The 21,072-nt window shown below is 44.0% G+C and overlaps 1 protein-coding gene across 7 annotated transcripts in view; it reads right to left on the reverse strand.

Annotated features, from left to right (window-relative positions):
• The window catches only part of NEURL1 (neuralized E3 ubiquitin protein ligase 1), a 136,206-nt gene that overhangs the window by 60,517 nt on the left and 54,617 nt on the right, over positions 1-21,072 (reverse strand). Inside the window, exon 1 of one of the 7 annotated variants that reach the window (XM_021399641.1) lies at positions 17,572-17,611. The exons of 1 other annotated variant lie outside the window; for it this stretch is intronic. In XM_021399641.1, coding sequence (XP_021255316.1) covers positions 17,572-17,596 — 25 coding nt within the window. In that variant the 5' untranslated portion in view covers positions 17,597-17,611. Of the gene's footprint in view, positions 1-449; positions 541-16,320; positions 16,435-16,562; positions 16,716-17,038; positions 17,061-17,224; positions 17,435-17,571; positions 17,612-21,072 lie in introns of those variants that run through there. 5 more of the 7 variants (XM_021399636.1, XM_021399643.1, XM_021399640.1 and 2 more) reach the window with 5 other exon arrangements.

Below are 21,072 nucleotides of genomic sequence, written 5' to 3' on the forward strand. Positions count from 1 at the left end.
AGCTACTCCAAAGCTACACGGTTACCAGCAGCACAGAGAGACAAAACAATCAAGCACGAGATGAATAATCGTAACGCAGCCTGCTTTTTGAGGTGGTTCCATATTTTGGGAAATTATGGTAGTGAAATAGAGTAGCTAATTCCACCAGTCCTTCACATTTATTAACAAAGTTCAAAAGGAGAAAACCACAACAAATTCCTTGCGCTAGGCTTTGCAAATGAATTTTTCAAAGCACACTTCAAGATACGGTTTACTAAAAATAAATATTAGCTTAACACCATGGGAAACTGAAAGGGGTTGCAAACCTTGTTTTCCTCACATGCAGCCTGATCCTGGGCATTAGCACAGGAGAGAAGGAACCATAAATAAGTGCAAATGTAAAACTAAAGTATTTTTCAATGCCTTTATAAATGTGTTTGCTTTTTTTGAATAAATAAATGATCGCTTACCTCCAGGCTACCACAAACTCTCCCTATGCCTGTTGTGGTGACAGCGGCCCTATCAGACTGCTGTTGCTACGGTCAACTACTGATCTTGGCATTACAAGATGACTGGTAAACAAAGATTTGCCCTTGCACAAGGACTACAACTTTGCAGGGCTTGGGCACAGAATGGTAAAAATGCAAAGGGTTAATTCTGGAGCATTAAATCCAGGCAACCTGAAATTATAGAGCATCTTGGGTTAAACTTCAGTGAATTAGGGACTTATCTACAAGGTGGATCTGAGCCAGCAGGTCAGATCTAGCACTCCCATCCAAGACTCCAAAACAAGTCAAAGCCAAAATGTAACTTATTTTCATCTGTGCTATTTTAGCAGTGATGAGATGTATCAAGAGGGTAGGTTAGCACATAGTGTAAGATTTTCCACTTAAACTGCAAACTAGGAGACAAGAGACAGGTGCAGACAGACAACATGTACATGAAAGGAGATAATACCAGCTCGGGTAAGGCTTAGAGTTATACTTTTTTTTTTTTTTAAAGACCAAAAGAAGCAAAGCAGTGCCTAAAGTAGTAGACTTGTAAGACAAGCGTGGTTTTGTAGACGCCTGTGAGATGCCCCTCCACTACGAAAAGTAGGCAACAGAAGCCAGAGCTCATTGCAGAATGATCCACAATGAATCCATCTCTCAAAAGTGACTGATGGGGACTGGTTAGTGTTTGAGGAGCCTTCCAAGTGATTAAGCCTAATTTTAATGTTACCGAAAAAAATGAAAGCAGTAGAAGTGGTGCAAAAAAAGTGGCAGTAAGGACAGAATTTCAGTAAGTGAGGAGCAGTGATGGATCCTCTTTGGCCACTCCTCATGCTGAGACAATAACCTCTGCAGGACTGCCAGGCAATGACCTGGGTGTGGGGCTATTTTAGCAACCTCAGCAGAACCCATTGAACAGTATGTCCTTGGTTACAACCCGGATGCAAGGCTTTCTGAGGGCGTGCTGGAAGATGATACAGAGGTTATGGGTATTAGCAAGGGTCAAGAGGGTGGCAATTTCTACAGAGGTTGAAAAAGGAGATAGAAAAGCTCAGGAGAGATAGGAAAAGAGCTCAGCTCCATTTATTATATAGAAAGTCAGAGTTGTAATACTTTATTTAAAAAGCAAAAAAAAATCGGAGAGCAAAAATTTGGTTGGCCAAAGGAGATGCAGGTACCATAAAAGAGCACATTGAATCTGTTTAATTATTTGTAGAAAGGTTATATCTGAAACTAATGTTTTTGGAAATTACCCAGAGAGAGATAATGAAGATGTTCCTGGGCAGTGCCCAAGATGTGGCACTGAGGGACATGGTTTGGAGGCCATGGTGGTTACTGGTTCATGACTGGACTAGATGATCTTAATGGTCTTTTCCAACCTTAATGATTCCATGATTGTATGATCTTCCATGCAAAGGAAGTTGAGGAAAACCCAAAATGCAGGAGAGCCAGGAAGCAAGGAGAACAGGGCAAGAACAGAACTGGGGAGGTGACCCCAGGAAGCGTGACCCAGCTGCTGCCACTGTGAGTGGTCAGAAGTGCCAAGTAGCGTGAGGGGGAAAAAAAAGAAGAGATCTATATCAGAAGAGAGTTGTAGGAATATAGAACTATTTCTTATATGTTTATAAGGTTGTTTAAAAGAAAGCCCTTCTCCCTGTAAATTTATTTTTAAACTCAGCATCGTCAGTAATGATACCATGTAATAATTAACCACGTCTTGGCCCCTAATTAGGGGGTCTTTATTCAGCATCTCCCACAGACATCTGCAGCAATTCTTTCACCAACGTCACCACGACCTCCTCCTGTGCCACTGCCCTTTGCAGGATCACACACTATAGTCTACTTTGGACAACCCAGTGAAATCTACCATAACTCCAGTTATTCCTTTTCTCAGTATAGAGCAGAGCTATGCACGTAAAACACTTTACACCTGTTTCAACATTACAGTTCCTCCAAAGCATCATCTACACAGCCTAGAGTTTACAACATAGCATAAGGTGTGTTTTCCTTTTCCCTCCTGCAAGGTTAGGCACAGCTGCGATGAACAGCAGAGCTGCTGCCCAGAGGTAGCTGTGCTTCATGGCGTAGCCTGCAGAGGGGCCACGCCAGGAGGGTTAATGACAGATCACGCTGCAAAGAAGTAGCTACATAAAAGCAGAGCCTAACTGCAAATATTTTAGGGCCACATAGTACTTCCATGGACTACAAATCAATGTAAAAGATGTTTTCTTCAAGGGGCCTCATATAGACTGTGTTTTTAAAATGCATTCCCCCTGCTGAACATAAATCAGTAAGAGTTTTTGTTCTTCCAAAAGATTAACTAGCCTCAGTATTTTGGGATCTAATTCTGGAATACTTGAAGATGTGCCAGCTGTCTCTTCCAATTTAAATAGTTTAATGGAAAGTCTATCCTGGGCACATTTTCCATGTACGGTATAATAGTTTGGAAGTCCAAATATTGAGAGTTCACCACAAAAAGTAGTAACCTGTCAAGGTTCAACTTCACATATTTCTCAGGACAAGAAGGAAGGTGGGAACAATGGAGATAAGGCATAAAGCAAACCTAAAAGCAGTTGCAACAGTAACGCGGACCTTTAGAATTAAAATCTAAGAGAGTAGAAAATGGAGTAATCTACCAAACAGTGCAAAGAAAATACAAGTTAGAGAAGATGCTGTTCTGAACTCTGGCCCTGGAGTTACCTTTGAAGCATACCTGTGAGAAATCAATGATGTGTTTCTAGACTCAGCATCTTGAGTTAAGCCCATAGCAGACCACTCATACTGCATATTTATAATACAATGAGCTATAGCAAGATGCTTTTCTTAATTCAGTCCCTCTGTCACCAATGAAAAGTGACAGGGTGTTAAGAGGATAATGATGAGCATCTCTGAATTATGCTTCTTGTCTAGATAGAGCACTGGGAGAGTATCCACCTGTTGACTACCTCTCATCTCAGTGCATACAGGACTACACATTAGGGATGCATAAGACAGTGGCCAAAAATCTTCTGCTGTTTCTGACCTCCCGTGTCCTAAGTGTTTTGCTTAGCACAGCTCTTTAACCAGATATCACTTCTCACTGCAAAAGACAAAAGTCCCAGACTGGATACACCTTCCTACCATGCTCTCTACAAAAACTGTGGCCCTGCTGAGAATCCCTGTAATAAAGCAAGTGAACAACACACTGGAATAGTACATGCTCCCCAAAACAGGACAGAAAGCAGGAATATCTCTGCATACACAGCATTTGCAGGAAGGTGGTATAGGTGCTGGATGTCTACAGCTTGTATCCATAGCTGCAGGGCAGAGAACAAAGGCTGCTGGATGGATGCCTCTAGAAAGACCCTGGAAAACACTCCAAGACAGGGACAACACCATTCACCTGCAAGCAAACGCTACACTTGCACTAACTGAAATATTCCCAAGATTACAGTGATTTAACTCTTATACTATCATTTCCACAAAGCCACAAAAGGTTCAGAGGCCAACATGCTAGATGAGCTTAGATCACAGCAATCGGAAAAGAGCTCTTGCAGCCTCAAGAGCACACAGGCTCAACCACGCCAGGGATTCAGCACCTTAACATCCCTTGTGCCACTCCAAATACCCATCCTTGGGCATCGCATGGGTACACCCACCCCCAAGTCGATGTGCTCCTGCCTTACAGCAGCATATATGAACAAGGCATTAACATTCCTTACAATTCAGAAATGCTGACAATTTTGGATCGAAACAGTGAAATTTCCAGTGGCTTTGCTGTCTCTTCTGCATTTTGCTGCTTGAATTTATTGCAAATGTCATGTGTGGATGGCTTCACTTTAATTTAGTATCTGGTTGGTCAGGATATATAATCCAGAGCCTGTTCTTTTACTTCTCTTCTTACCCAGCTGGACAGTGTAGATTATGTTTATCATTCACTACCACATACCATAAAGTTTTAAGCCGTAATGCCATTTCTAAAGAATCTCAGGAAGCAGTTTTTCTTCATATACATGACATTTACATTTGGAGTGTGCCATTTTTCCTAATATAAACCATCAATTTAGATTCACTTTAAGGTACTATAAAGTTGGGTCATTTTGTGTTAGTCTTCTTTAAAAATGCAATGCTTGGGTCATATTTATTTCACGCTCTTCCTTCTAAAGTTCACTTGCCACTGTTATTTGCAGGGTCTCTTGACAGCACGCCTGCTGGAAGCAGCATCCATATTTAAAACTTAACAAGCACTTCTAAAACATTGTGATTATTTTTCCAAGCCCAAACAATGCTTTGCAAAAGGCTCCCCTCCCACTGTTCTCAGAAGTGTAAGCACATCTCCTTCCTTTACTGGTGGCTGCCTGCAAGCATGTGACCAAACCTAGTACTTCCCTTCCAGCAGGGCCGCCAGGGTTGCACACAGCAATCAGCGCTCAGCTCCACAAGCTTCCCCTGATCACAGAAAAACTAAGGTCAGAAAGACCACAGAGATCATACAGTCCAATCATCAATCCATCTCCACCATGATCACTAACCACGTGCCACCCTAATCAGTGCCACATCTCCATGTCTCTTGAACACCTCCAGGGACAGTGACTCCACCATCTCCCTGGGCAGCCTGTTCTGATAAAATGGAGATCTTCCACCCCCAACAGATACACTAGTAATTTCCTGACCGCTGTCATGTCCCTCCAAGCACAATGATGATTGCTGTGTTAATCTTTTGCAAAACCCTTCTGGCGCTGATACTGTAATACTCAGATTTTTGCTTTCTGCTTTTCTGTAGCTTTAGATGTATCGTCATTCAGTATGTTTTCTGGTTTTTGGTATGTTTTCATTCCTTTTGAAAATTCCCTTTTCAGTGCAAGAAATTTGCTCACTTTGCAGTTAGTTGCTACAGTCTTCAAACTATTTACATCCACATCTGTTATCCAGATATCAAAGATTTTCATCCAAAATAAAGAGCCAAAGCAGTTCTAAAGGGAAGCCCTTTAAACATGTAATTACTGAGGGTCGTCTGGTTTCTTCACTGACAAAGAGAAACTGCACTTGAATTTTTGGTTTTGACATATACAGTCTGACTCATCCCAGAAGATACTGATCCCAGCAGCTTTTTTCCCTGATTATGTTCAGCAGCATGTAAGCCCTTAAAGCATGGGGTTATTAGATCTAACAGCTTAACAGGTACGTGAAAATGTGACTCTACTATTTGGTCATGTTTAACTACCTCATAAATGTTTCAGAATTACAGAAGCAATGTACTTCCTTGAATTCCTCCTCCACCATTTCTACTCAAATCCTCATTTCTCCTGTCCTAACCTCTCCCGCCAGGAGAACTCAAACCACACAAACTTTGCCTCTGCTTGCTTTGCCATCCTTTCTTCTCCAAAACTAGATGGGTTAGCCACCATAACAATTAAAATATTCTTTTTTCCAGGCAAATAATTTGAGTACTGCTGCAGCAAAACAGGAGAAAGGGCAACGTTTCTCCCCTTACACAAGAATTTGGCCATCCATCGGTGTATTCCTTCACTAATCTTCACTTTCTGTACCAAAGGGAGAAGAGGAATCTAAATTACTGACTTTGCCAGTTCCATCGGGCTCTGCAGCACATCACTTGCACCAGTTTAAACATCCCTACCAGTCATTAACTCTGTTTCTCTTGCATCTGAATCTGGCCTATGAATTCAAACCTGAAACTTCAATGGCTGGTCAGGGAATAAAGTTACCGTTTATTGTAACGAAGACAAACAGCATCCCTGGCACTGATTCCAAAGAAAAAGCATGAACACTATTCCATCGCCCTTCCGAGCCATTCCCATGCCAGGCCCATGAAGTTATTACTTAATGCTTCGCTATAAATAGGTGCTGGAGTAGTCCATACAGGAACTTGTTTTTCTTAGCGCCTACTGCAACAGGTCAGCCAGTAAATGACCACGGGTGTTGAATCCATATTGCCTGAGGACAAGAGCACGTAGAGAGGCTTTTTGTCTTTCAGAGCAACTCTACCTGCTATCCAGAAGACAGCTGGGATGTGACTCAAACAGAACACGGAAGGGCTCCAATCCTCTCAGATTTTGTAGAGGCAAAAATACACTTCAGACTAGAAGCTCAAGGACTGTTTATTAAAAGCCTTCTCAGAACTCCCATAAAGCATCATTATTATTTCCTTAGTACTTGTGTCAACCTCTCAAGTCTTTCTGTAGAGAAGGTTACCCCAATATTTATATTTAGGAAGCTCCTCTACTTCTAGCTTGAAATTTTGCTAACATTAATACGCACAAGCTACGCAGAAGAAAACCTACAGCACAATCTTCAGCAATTTCACACTGCTGCAGACTTGCTCTCATGACCATGTCTTACACCAAGATGACCGGTTATTTACCAAAGTTGGGTGAAATACAGCAGGTGACCTGTGAGGGACAACAAGAAGATGACTATTTCTAAATAGCTGAAGGAAGAGAGAGGTGTAAGGACTTTATATGCAGTTTGTAAAAGGAAGAAGGTGCTGTTTTAAAGTTCATGTAAAGGGGAAATTTTGCATATTAGGGTATTGGTAAGAATGGAAGGAGGAAGAAATGCAATTCAGAGCATTGTTCCTGATGTAGTCACATCCAAGGCATGACTGCCTTGAAGCTTCTGCATGAATAAGAAACAGTCTTAAAGGAATCAAGGGTCTTTCCACCAAGAGGGTACAGCCATCTACACTACCGCAGAAGAACAAGGAGCAATTAAGTGCTGAGGCCAATTCATTCATCCATTTTCCTTGCTCTGCATAGCTTGAAAAATCATGGAAAATCCTTTAGTCATCTTGTCCTGCTAAGGGGCATTTCTTCCCACAAAGACCTCTGGATTTTTATTACTTTTTAAAAAATATATTTGCACCTGTTTCTATAAGCCACAACCCTAAGCTCTAATTTAATAAGGAGCACACTGCATGCCTGACAGACATTCCTTCTGCCAGCATAACAGAGATGCAGCTTTTAGACGGGAGTCTACAAATCTGGACCCCTGGACTATGAAGCATTTCCCTGCTTGGTTTTCTTCATTCAAAAGCACATCTCAATGCACAATCTGAACCAACCACTGTATATACTGTATATAGAGTAAAAACACTATTTGTCATCAAACTGAAATTGCACAAGTCCAAAATTGCTACCCATCTCTATACAAAATGCAAGATACCAGTTACCACGTGCTAAATAACTTCGCAGTCTCCTTCAGACAATTACCTGTACACTGGCAAGTCTGAACTGCAATCAGCATGGAATGACCTTTGGAGTCCCCAGAGAGCAGCTTTGCTGGATGAGGGTAGAGACAGGGAAGGTCTCTGAAACTGTGGGATTACTGATAAACAGGTAAAGAGAGCTCAGGCAGTCACTTAGATTAAAGGGTAGAAGCATCTTCCAGCAAAGTGGCTGAGGTTACCTGACCTTTGGTGAAGAGCATTTTAAGAACGGCAGTCATCTCCTGCAGATAGGTTGAATGATTTTCATACCCTTTTCAAATCCATTTGGAGAACATTCAGATGATATTTCTCTGCATTTTATCCTTTCTACCACGGGAATGGACAGCCTGAAAGCTTTATCCTTTGTATGATAAATGCCAATGCACAACTGCCAAAAAAGGATACAGGGAGCTGGAATCCCTGCGTCTCCATATCCACTTTTAACACCTTAAGCAGAGGCATAGAAATCTGCAATTAGAGCTTGCAGATCTTTGTGTTGATCATCTTAATCACTATATTTAGCAGGAACTGCTCCTTTCTTTGCTTCAAGCAATGACTCTAAGCCCAGATGAAGATCTCACAGCAGGATCAGATCTTTTGCAAGCAGCAGCACCCCAGGTGTAGGGAATAAAAACACCTGAGCTCTGTTGTTCTGGCAGGTACCTTGCTAGAGGTGTACCTGACAAACTCAGGGGCGATCTGTCTTCTTTCCTCAAAACATGTGAGATTTCAGGAATTAATTTCTAGCATAATACAAGATTTTCTAGTGTATCCTAAAGACAGCTTTGCCCACTTTCCCACCTAAGCCTGCTAGAAGCCATGTTCAAAATACCTTAAGTCAAAGAAAATTAGATCTTTTGCAGTCAGTAACCATGCAAATTCCAAGCCATAAAATACAGAGACATGATACTGAATCAACTACCCTTGCTCAAGTGATAGAGCGTTGGGCTGGACAGGAGTCTGTCCAGAAACCTTGTCACAGCCATGTCACTTGATCAAGGTCTCCTCAGCCAATTTTGCAGAGCCTTTGAGGGACAGAGGGATTGAAAGTAGAAGAACAGCAAGTTCTACGATGTGAGAGGGACCATCATTCATTGGGACTCTCAAAATTGCATTCCCTCTAAACATACAGCTTCACTCAGAATTGAAATATAAGAAGACAGCCTCTTTCTGGGATTTCTTTCCCTTTGGAGTTGAAAAATCAGAGGGCAGTATTGAACTAGTTCAGGACAGGCAGAAAATAAATTGAGCAATTTTCCAAGTTGCATGAAATTTACAGCATCAGTAATGCCTTTGTAAAAGTAATTAGATTCTTTAAGCTCTATTTTATATTTGATAATATGAATCTGGTTGCAAAGACATAAGTCATTTTGATCTGGGATGCTTCAATACATTATGGGCATCCTTATATTTCTATCTTCCAGAGACTTTTTTCTTTTCATTTTTTTTAATCTCAGTCTCTTTGTAAGATGCTATTTTTTAATATTTGAAAATACCAATTCTTAACAATCTCTTTGTCTCCTGTCAGTCACCCAAGAGAAAATTAAGTCGCCCTAGGGAAAAATAAGGTTCTATTTTAAGTAATTTTAGTTGAGTGAGTGAATATTAGAGATATACAAATTAGAGCTCAAGCTGTAGCTTCCAAAAATTTCCTCCCAAAAGCCTTTTCCCTTAAAGTCCAGGATTTATTTCATTGCTAAACCATATGCCCAATGCCCTTGCCACCAAGTTGCCATTTGGCCAGTTCTCTAACATTTAGCTTTTCCAAACAAGAAAAATTATGAAGACCTTCTCCTTAAGCAAAAGATGTTTACCAGAAGAAATTTTCTTTAATTTAAGGCAGCAACCAACCCAAAGCATGCATCGCATTTACGCCAAAACTGTGACAAATGCCTGTTGAGCTGCAGCACTTAAACCACTTGCATTTTAAACAGCAGTTTGTCAAGTGATGTTAATTATTTGGGAGGCCTATGCTCCTAGAAACATAAACATTTCTTTTTATACTGGTCACATTTTTTTTCCATGTGGTGCTTCCAGCAGAATCTGAAATTAAAATGGTTTCTGTGTGCCATGGTGTGGTTTATGGCTCAATTTCCCTGCAAGCAAAGGGTAGCATTGCACTGGGGCTCTACAGAACACCTTCCCATCCTTTCTTGACTGTTGGAAACAGTCCCTCCCTTAAGAGGGAGAGCTCTTCCAGGCTCAGTCCCACTCCCTCCCCTTGAGGCTACACAGCTTTCTCATGGCTGATAGCACAAGTCTGGGACTCACAACAGCCTGAGGAGCACCTGAACTTTGCAAAGCAAGCCAAGGGCTTTGTTAGCTGGGAAGCACCACAGGGAACAGAAGAATAGGCTCTTGCCAGAGGCTTAGTCAAAGCAAGCCTCCACTCCTGCCGCAGTGCAACTCAAAAATGAGCACCTGCTGCCCTCAAAACACCAACTGAAGTGTGCTTCCTCCACACCACACCAAGACTGACCTTAGTTTTGAGTGGTACCCACTGGCTATGGAGAAGGCTTCATGCAATCAGAAGAAGCAAATCAGAGCAACACCTGCAGTGGGACTACAACTGTTGTTCTCAGAAAGCACACCGAGCAGTCAGCACTGGGAACACTCCAGGGCTCTGTGTGCTTTGATCCATAATGATTTCTCTTCAAAGGTAGTCAAAGATGGGGACAGTTTCTGTTACCTACTTGAAATTTATGAAGAGGTCACCAAACACCTTTCTTGTTTGGTCAAGTGTAGGGTCCTGTCTATTCTCCAGACTTTGTTAATAAAGTCTGCTGCTAGCAATGTAGTGCCCCAGGGCTACAGCACTGTGTCTGTAGGTCTCCACCACTGTGTCTGTAGGTCTCCACACTCCAACCAGCCTCTGGGCAGGACTGCTGTATGAGGGTCACCACAATCCGCAAGGTAGGACAACTCAAACCCTAGGCACCCTGCATTACTTGACCTCTAATGCTTCCCCCTCCGTATTAGCATATCTCCTTTTCTGACTACACGAGTAAATGCAAAACAAACCACAAAAAAAAAAAAAAAAGGAGCTGATTTTTATAGCAAGGAGCCTTGGTTTATCCCAAGGGCTTGAGGAAAAGGGCAAGAACTCCAGATTTCTGCCAACATGGGCTGTTCTGAGGGAAGCAAGCAGGACTACACCATTTATGTTCTGCATCATATTAATGTAGATAGCTTTTACTATGCCCACCCCCCATCTTTTTCTTCTTTTTTTTTAATACTATTGTTTTTTTTTCTTTAAGATAAAAGTGCTATCAATCTTTACAATGGGAAATATATACTCAGGCATCTGATCAATTATAATGGCTCTCTCTGCGTTCCCCCACCTTTGCTGTGCTGCCAGACCCACAGTGAATCCCAGATAAACCAAAGGACTCATCTTCCTAGACCCACCAATTGCAGTCATCTTGAGTGTTATTTTTAATGCCAACAAATCACAGCATCCCTTCAAGACACAATCAAGGACAGAGCCAAGGAACAGAAATACCACTGAGGCCATCTTGACAAGAGCTACAGAGGAGAAGGCTCTGACTCATCTCAGACCAGCTTCACTCACATAAATATGTCTTCAAAGAAAAATACTGTAATTTAGAGAGGGATAGATGGGGAGAAAAACAAACAGACAACAACAATAATAGGGATCAACCCTACAGCAAAATACCGTCAGACACAGGACCGCAGCATATGCTCTGATCAGGGGCGCATAGACCATGAGGCTGGCAGGCACGCTCCTTGTTCAGCCTCTGGGAGACAAGATCTCTCCTGATCTCCAGCTCCACTCCCTGCTGCGCCATCAGTAAATCCCTACTGATTCCCCTGGGCAATCCATCAGGATCAATTCCTTGCTTTGCCTTCACTTTTCAAGAAGCTCCCTTTTCCATTATGATTAATCTTTTTTGGACTGATCTCAATTCTACCCTCAGCACGTATGGACAGTAATGCAAAATTCTTTAAGAAAAAGAAAGCAGGCCTATCAATTTTGAGACTACATGCCTAGAGACTGCCTCTTCTTAACTCCTCCTAGATGCCAGCAATGGTAATTGTATTTGTTCCACAAACCTATTTTATAACATTAACAATGTGTTTCTTCTAGTTCTGGGTATATTTGTTTTGATTAAGCATGAAGATGATTCCCTGGGACTCATCAGAGGATCCAGCAAACCCTTCTTAAGAGACACCTGCTACCTCTAAATTAATTGAACGATTGCTAAATATACCATCCATAATTCTCAACGAAAGAGGAATTAAGTAAGGAACAAGTGAAGACAGATCAGATGTAAGAACAGTTCCCTGTCGAGGAGAGAGAGGACCACTCTAAGAGGAGACAAATAGGAAAACCAAATCTGAAAAATAACACAAAACATTCAGCCCCTAGGTCTCCTCAGAACAGAGCATCAAGAGGACACAGAAAAATGAACAGGGACAAGGCCAGGAAAGCAAAAGATTAAACTAGAACTGGGATGCTCTTTGCTCCCACCACTATTCCAAGACCCCTAGAGTCAAATAATGCCACAGCTAATGAAGAAATCATTTGTCTTTTGCAATAAATCGAGTGTTCAAGTATAAGTGTGGTTACCCATAAAATCTCTATATATGGAGGCACTACCCACTGCATTTGGAAAGTGTTGTCAGTAGTCAATACTGTCAGCCACCTAAGGACATTCAAAGGTGACCCACAGGTCAGAGGCACAAACTGAAATAATCTCTGGGAGCCCCACTTTTAGCAAATGCCAGCACTGCTTTGGCACTCTGCCCAGGGTCTTCTGCACCAGTTAATCCAACCCTGAGCAGGATTAACTTCTTGTACACACACATACTCATTTGCTTTCAAAGCTAGATACCAATCTTGCTGAAAGCAGAGCAACCTTAGAAAGAGCCTATTCTCCCCATCTCATCTTGGTTCTCAGTTAGTGACCGCCTGCAGAATACGGGAAATGTTAACCCCCAAGCGAGAGTGAAGCAATTTTCAATCACTCCACATATGGAAGCTGGGTAAGATACCTTAGAATCTAGACAATAGTTTAGAGATTATAACTTGTAAAGAAATCTCACTAAATTGGTGCTGTCAGGTCTTTATTTTTTATCTGTTTTTTATTTCTTCTGGGACATTTCACAGTTTTAATCAGGTCTGAGAAGTTAGAAATTATTAAATCTGAAGGTGTGTACAATAATGTGTGCTAGAGTACAATTCTGTTGGGCAGTGTTAACTGCAAGGGTGAAATGCAGCATTTGGCAAGGTTGTTGCAGAATAGGCAAGGAACACACAAAGTGGGAAATACAGCGTGGGGCTGATTCAGCACTTGCCTATAGGTATACCATTCACTACACTACAAAGCATTAAGAGAAAGCTAAAAATAGAGATCCATTGTGCAAAGAAAGAATAAATGAAGTTGCGCACAGTAGCTATTTTTCACTCAGGAAACGACCTCCAGCTTCCACCATTCCCCAAAGCCCTACAGCAGCAGCTTGGCAGCACTCACTGGGGCTGGAGGCTTCCAGCCAACTCCAAATACCCCAAACCTCCCAGTGACATCCGTGAGTGAGTCCCGCAGACTGCTCTCCATGGGAACAAAATGCAGAGGAAGGACAGTGCCAGCACTTCACACCTACTGTGCAGAGAAATCAACCAGCAGCCAGGTGCTGGAAAAGACCATGGCAAACAAGATGCCAGTGAAATTGGAAATGAACCCAAGTAGCTGCCCAAAAGTCTTTACCACCATGCAGTGCGGATGGAGAGCTGCTACGCCACCGCTCCTACTTCTTAATCACACAGCCACACGGCACACCAGGACTTACATAGGTAAGAGGAAATTCTGGCCATACATAACGCTTACACCTGTATATACATCCCACAAAGACAGGAGCCATTATTTATATTGTATCCTCAGGTTACAGAGCACCGTCCACTTAAGAAGCTTAAAAACTCAACTGTTCAAGCCAAAAATTACATCTGTCAGTCACTGCTGTTTCCCAGGCTAAAAATCTGATGCATTCTCACCAGGGACTTCTTTGCAATTACGCTGTTGCCATACAATTACAGTTTGGGAAATGTGACCCAAGATACCTTTTTCCCTGCTCCTTGTAAAAATTATTCCGCTGCAAATCACTGATGAGCGCCTGAGACATGTGAGTAATTAAAACAAAAATAAGACAAAGCCCTGCAATGAGGGACTTATTAGCGACTGTGACTTGTAGGAGGGAAGGTTATTGAGCAAATGTGCATGCACGCAGACACATCCCCTGCACATGAATTAATCCACTGTGTACACTCCAGCTAGTCAAAAGCCCTCTGAAGAGATACGGACACGTTCATCGCTAACCTCCGCACGTAGCCACGCACTGAACCCTCTCCAGCACAGTGCAGCAGCTTCCTTGGCTGAAGCCTGACTTTTTTGTCTGCTCTGTTCCGAGGGAATAACAAAAATATATTTAAAATAATAATAATAAAAAAAAAATACTCGAGGCATTTTTTCTCAGACAAAAATTGGATTTGATCCCCTAAAACCAAATCCAAATAGCATCTCACCCATAGCCATAAAGAGGAATTAAAAACTAACACAGCAGGTGACAGTTGAACCAAATGCGTAAGAACGTACTTGTTCTGAGATATGCATCCATCAGAGATGTTTTATGCACGATTATTAACAAGTAGTTTAAAATAAATATTTAGTTAAGTCTGCCTATGTTGTAGGAACGTTATAGCACACAGCCAGACTTGAAGAAACTCGCCTCAGATGAACCACGAGCAATCATATTAACATTTCCTGTTTAAAATATTGCTAACGTAAACACCACATGTATAGATGTTCCCTTTTGCATGGACTGTAAACATCCTGTCCATCACGATTGCGTTACCATTGGACTTCCTATTTTGACTTTTCTTCTTTTTGCACAGAGAGCACTGGAAAGCACTCCAAGGGCTTGTGTGCACGGGGTGGGAATTGGGAAGAGGAGCAGAGACCATCACGGTGCCATGAAGAACACGGGTACGTGGACAGAGACTGCATGAAGGCACTTGGGCAACGCACATCGTTTCAGGGAGAAGGAATATCTCCCGTATGCCAACATACGGAGCCATAAGACATCTCCTTCCAAATGTCCTGCAGCTTTTAAGGACCACCATGTTGCTCTGATGCTTTTCAAAGCAGTGCCACCCCCACAGCCCAATTCAGGAGCCCGTATCTCAATTCACTTTTCCCAACCCCAGCAAGGTGAGGATGGGCAACCAGGGGCAGGCAGGCCCCCATGCACCGTGCGGCTTGGGAGCTGTGCCCATCCCAGCAGCAGCCGGGCGGGGCGGCTTTGCCCCATCCCAGCTGATGTTCAGTTGAGTTAAATCACTCAGGTGCCCCTGAAAATCCCAGCCCACTCTTTCAACACAGAGAGGTCACTGGAAATATCTGAAAGATATGAATTTGTACTTTACCCATGGTTTCTAAAAGCAAGGGCTGTTAACCCCAATGGCAGCTCAAAGAGCTCCTTTCACTATCATTATGTTCAGTTTCATTTGCTCTTCTGAGAAACCAATATGGTTTTGGTTCTCTTTCCCCAGCATATCTGAAACCAGAAACGTTCAACAGAAAGATGGGACTGCAGGAATGGCAGCCACAGACAAACCCCAAGTGCAGGTGTAGTCTATTTTCATTACATATCCTTTGGTGGATGACTTCTTATTATTTTTAAACATAACTCACGCCCACATTTCAAAAGACTTGTGCTACACACAGCAGCGTATCACCTCTCATTACAACGCAGCCCGTAGCCCCCCTGTCCACAGAGGGAAATTCAGCAGAGTTAATTACCCACGTCTCCTCATTACTTTGCATCTCCCAAGAAAATAAAAATTAAGGAGAGCCACGCTGGCGGGTGGAGCAGCACCGTAAGGCAGAAGATGCAGGCTCAGGGGGCAGCAGAAAGCCGTGGCAGGAATGCCAGGTCCCTGGCACACACAGAGCTGCTGCTCCTTCCCAGCCAGGGTTCTTAAGTTCATTCAAATGCCGCTTCAAAAGGGAAAAGGAGCCTACAACAGCCAGACCTGTTTGTTTGAGATAGTTTTTTTTTGCTTTTTTTTTTTTTTGGTAAATGTTGACCCAACAGCACTCACATTCTGCATATGATGTGTACACTGCGACATTATAGAAGAAATAAGGTCAGACTACGGGCGACATTTCAGAACACAGATGATGCACAAATTAAAATCTCACTCGAGACACACCGTTAGGAAAAAGCCGTCTGCTTCCTAACTCTGTCCATTCGTTCCTTAAACTGCAGAGTTTGGGTTGTGAATGCTCACAGCCTCAGCATATACCTCACGCACCTCTACTCAAAGGAGGCACGCGAGCAGCTCCGAGCCCACGCGACACGATCTGCACATCCCTATTTCCTATAGCAACGAGGAAGTTTCTCGGACAGCCCGCTCCCCCCGCACGGGACGTGCAGCACACTCTGTGTGTCCCGAGGTGAGCAGAACACTGCGGCGCAATCGGCACGTTTAACGAGAGCAGGATTCTCGCTGAAATATTTATGGCATGAGATTCGCGCGGCCACGGCCGCACGTTGCCTATTGCTTCGGATTTTACCGTAGCATCGCGCTGGGCGCTCAGCCCTCCTCCCTGCACGGCTTCACGTTACCTAGCAAAGCAGGCAGGCTCCGCGGCTCAGCCGAGCGTACGGAGGAGTTCAAACCAGCGTTCGTTCCACGCTGCATCGACACGACATGGAAATGAATGGATACAACGGCTGACGGGAAGGAGACGCAAGGTGACCGCTTCCAAAGCCTCCAAGTTCCCCTTCAGCAAACCTTCATCCCCCGCTGGAAGCTGGCACACACCGCACGCATCTCCGGCCCCCACCTTCCCCCTCGCAGCGCTCACCGTGCAGCGGCTCGCGGGTCAGCTGGCCCCCCATAGCCGCCCCTTCAGGCACCGCCGGCGCTCATCGCTCCGCAGCCCCCGGCCCCGCTGCCCCTCGCCGGCTGCCTCCACCCACTCGCGGCCCTCCCGCACCGGCGCTGGGAGCTGTCACGTTTATTTACATAAGAAGGAGGAGACTTCGCGTCTTCCTGAAATAGCTGCCGACGCTTCAGGGATGCGGCGTTCCCCCCCGCTGCCCCCAGCATCCCGTATTGCGCTCCCAAAACGGGAGCCGCGGAGGTGGCCGTGGTACCCGGCGGCGCTCAGAACAAAGCCCGAGGCGCTGCCAACTTCATTCACCGCGTTGAGAACTTATTAATAAACAGCCAACGGCTTCGGGCATTGAAAACCACTTTGGGATCCCAGTGCGGAGCCTCGAAATAAATTGGAAGGGCAAAAAATAAAATAAAATAAAATAGGTGGAAAAGAATTATTACCAGACATCACTGCACCAGAGTCTTCAAACGGCCTCTGCTGGTTAATTATTAGTTATTTAATAGCAAAGAAGTACTTGAAATGCAGACTGTTTCACCACAGACTGGAATAATAAAAACATTACCCCTGTCAACTCCTTGGTGCGAGGTTTGCATGCTCAGCCCAGCGCCTACACTGCAGCCCCTTACCTCTGCTAGCAGAAAGCAGCACCAGAAGCAGGGAATGGGGTGCCGGGGGCAGTGGGGAAGTGGATAGGGTCCTGCTCCCTTTCCCCCATGCAGGAGCTGGCTTTCTCCTCTCCATCTCCAGCCCCACACGTGCATCACCTCCCTTGCATCTCTCCTGTCTGCTGCTCTAAGGGTACGTGAGCCCAGCAGGCACCATGCTGCCACAGCCAGCCATGGTGCATCCAAGCTGGCTTATTTAAAAGTAGTTCATGCAGCTTATTGTTACACCACAGTCATTCCTCATTCTGCCAAGGAGTGGGACTCAAACTTGCACAGCCACAAGCCCAGTTCTGCCTCCCAGCCCTTACCACGGTGTTGGGCAAAGGTTGCCATCCGACCGCCTTCGCTCTCCCACCGGGATAATGGGAAATTAGATTTTGCCTAGGATGGCTGGGTAAGAGGGAAAAAAAAAAAAAAAAAAAAAAAACCACAGCAATGCAAAAAAGCTCAAGCCAGAGAAGCACGGTCAGGGTGTTTGCACTAACGCTGCGTGCATGAGGAAAGCTGTGCCAAGCATTTCGAACCTGCCAGAGGAGCATCCCCAAGCAGCAGCAGGCACCACCAGCACCCGGCTCCCTGTGCCCCGCCGAGGAGACTCGCGCCCAGAGCCAAGCAGCAGCGTTCCCTGGGATGAGCAGCACTCAGCTCCTCCCTGCCCAAACTCACACTCTGCAGAGCTTACACAGCAGCTTCTTGGCAGAAGACTTGGGTGTTTTTTTTCCTCTTTTTATTCTTCCCCTCCTGGACGATGCTGCATTTACAGCAGCAGCGGTGCAGTGTGAGGATGTGTCCCCAGAAGCACTGCAGCATGGCCCATGCATCCCAGCTGGCAGAGGGCATCACCTGGGTCACATTGACCCAGTGCCTCACACTGAGGGCAAAGTGCCCAGGGGGCACTGATGCCTTAAACGACTATGTTTCACCCCAAGGAATTAAGATTTACTCCACTCTCCAACCCCAAATTTTCTCCCTTGCTTGCTCAGCTCTGCTTTCCATCCTTACCTTAATCTTGCTGCAGCTCTGTGAATAATTGAGTTTTTGGTTCACTGCCTCAACCAAGAGATTGCTAGAAAAAAAAATATCATTTTGTGTTGGCCCATAACTGAATGCTTTGTGCGTCTCACTGAACAAAATGTTTCTTTAACTCAAAATGAAGCATTTTCAAGAGTTATTTTTACCTCATTTTTTCAAGTTACGGTCATTGAAGCCAGCTCTGAAATGATGTCTTAAAAAAACACTAAGCACTTTGTTCTATGTACAACCGAAAGGAAAAATTCGAACTGTTATCTTTTCAGATTATTTTATTGTTTGTAACTTATTGACTTTTTGTTTATATGGGGTGGTGGGAGGGTGGGGAAGGCAGGCTGCCAGAATGAGTCATCCTGTTTGGCAGAAAATTATAAACAATTTCAGTTGATTGAAAAATTGTCTTTTTTTTTTCCCCCCTCAAAAATAGTACCCCCCTTCCCAGCATCCCCATAGAACCAGGGCAGTGCAATGGTCTACCCCTCATGCACTGCTAACTCCTCAAGGATTATTTGCCGTATGGCAAAGCTTTCTACTACAGCCATGGGCAGCCTGATCTAGTGATTAGCAACCCTGCCCATGGCAGAGGGGCTGGAGCTCAATGATCTTTAAGGTCTCTTCCAACCTAAGCAATTCTATGATTCTATACTTCATAGTGGAACTTCTCTGATCTGGGCTTATCACCTCCATGTCTCTTTCAGACTTTGCCCTTTTCAAATTTATCCTCATTCTTCCATGTTTTTGATTTTCCTCTAGACATTAGGAAAAAAAAAAGAACAAAACCAACCCTGTCTACATCCCTATTCCCATTTTACAATTCCCCACACTGATACCCTCTAGGTCCCTTTCGGTTATTTCTCTGCCCTTGCCAATATTGGCAAGGCCTCCCATTGTGACATCAAGTGTATAAAATATTATATTATATATATATTATATTATATATATATATATAATATATATATAATTACCATTTGTGCTCCCTTCTGACAAATTACTGACAAAGATATTAAGGCCTGACCCAACAGAAACCCAGCTCCCAAATTCATTCCTGGTCGTGAACAGCATCCAGCAAGCTGAGTCCAAGCAGCATCACTGATCCAAGCAAGAATCTACCGCAGGAGTATGCTTTGAAGCAGTATTTGACCTTGCTAAATATATTTATTAACCAGAAGATTAGAATGCTGAGGCTGCAAAGGACACAGTCATCGGGCTGCCTCTTTGGACTGAAGCCTTGGATGGTTCTGATTCAGTCTTGAGCAGATAACGGGGCACCTCTCCCACAGTCCCAGGATACATCTGCAGCCCTGGGCACTGGGCAGCAAGGCAGGAGCAGGCTGGAAGTCAGCAAGGAGGACATCAGGGACCCATCAAGGTCTGGGAAATACATTCCAAATCAGCTGTGATGTCTGATGACCTTCGCCTGTGTAGACAAAAAACTGGGCAGATCTGGCACTGACTGACATGGTTTAGTGGCCATGATGGCTGGACTAGATGATCTTAATGTTTTTTTTTTTTCCAACCTTAATGGTTCTATGAACTGCCCTCTTCCTTTGTGCTCACTGTGTTCCTCAGCCTGTCCCTCTCTTAATGGGGTTTTCTCTGCTCTAAGGCATTTCTCCACAAAGTGATCTGAAACTTCCCCAAAAATTAATGTGGGAGAAAGCAGGGAACTGTGGAAATCAATCTGATGTTTGCCAGGGGCAGGGAACCTTCTCTTAATGACTTTAGTGTTTAAGAAGCTGCCATCAATTTTGCTACTACCACGTGCTCTCAGCTTTATGGTAATAAATCAATTGACTGAAAGTTGCCCTTTTTCACTCAATACAGTATCTCTCAGCAAGCAGCTAGAGACTGAGGGAGATGGGAAAATTCAGAGGATTATATTCTCAGGTCTTTTTTTAGCGTAAGCATCAGGCTGCTGCTAGGGCAGAGAGTTCACCTGTATAGAAAACAGGCTTCCTTCAGGAACCTCAGCCACCGTAACTTGAGGACAAGTGATGTTCTCAACAGAAAGGCATCCAAGAGAAAATGACTCACCAGCACACATTAGTGCATGAAAAACAGTGACCAGAGCTGGGACATCTTACATTCTAAGGATCCTTTTAACTTGAATTTATTGCTGTTAATAGAGGGGGCTTGGAAAGCAGAGATGCATCTTTGGTCTATTTTTTGTGTGAAACACAATGATACAGATACTGACCTAGCAAAAGGAATGCTGATTAGCTGATGCTTATATGCAGCCATCTGAGAATGTAATGAGTTATGTAATTACAGTATTGCTCTGGATGAAAACCCCAATCTCAATGCTTAAGTCAAAGGAAATTCAAAATCCTAGCTGAAGTTCTTGAAAATCAAGGCCACCATTCCTACCTCCAGCACAACAAACATTAACCTGGGTGCTTGGGTACCCCAGGGCAGATTGCTGCTGCACAGCAGGATGGAGGATTTAGGGGCAGGAAAGCCTGTAGGCTGAGCATCTCCCTCACACTTGCACTCAGCGTAAATGAGACATCAGTGCCGTTTGCTTTGGTGACAGGAACTGCAGTGGCACAGCAGTAAAGGCTGTCACTCAGGAGGGCAATGAAGACATCAGCGAGGTTTTTGGGTGGATGTCCAGGATGTAGGCTGGTTCAGCGAAGGAGGCACAGTGACAGGAGTGCCCAACTGAGCCCTGCCTGCTCAGTGCTTTATCTCAGTCCCCGTGCAACCACCTACAGGAGCAGCAGAAGGGAAGATTGCTAGCAAGAGGCACAGGGCTGAGCAGCAAGAAGGATTTCCAAGGC

Source organism: Numida meleagris, chromosome 5 (assembly GCF_002078875.1).
Source record: "Numida meleagris isolate 19003 breed g44 Domestic line chromosome 5, NumMel1.0, whole genome shotgun sequence".
In the NCBI taxonomy this organism is placed as follows: Eukaryota; Metazoa; Chordata; class Aves; order Galliformes; family Numididae; genus Numida; species Numida meleagris.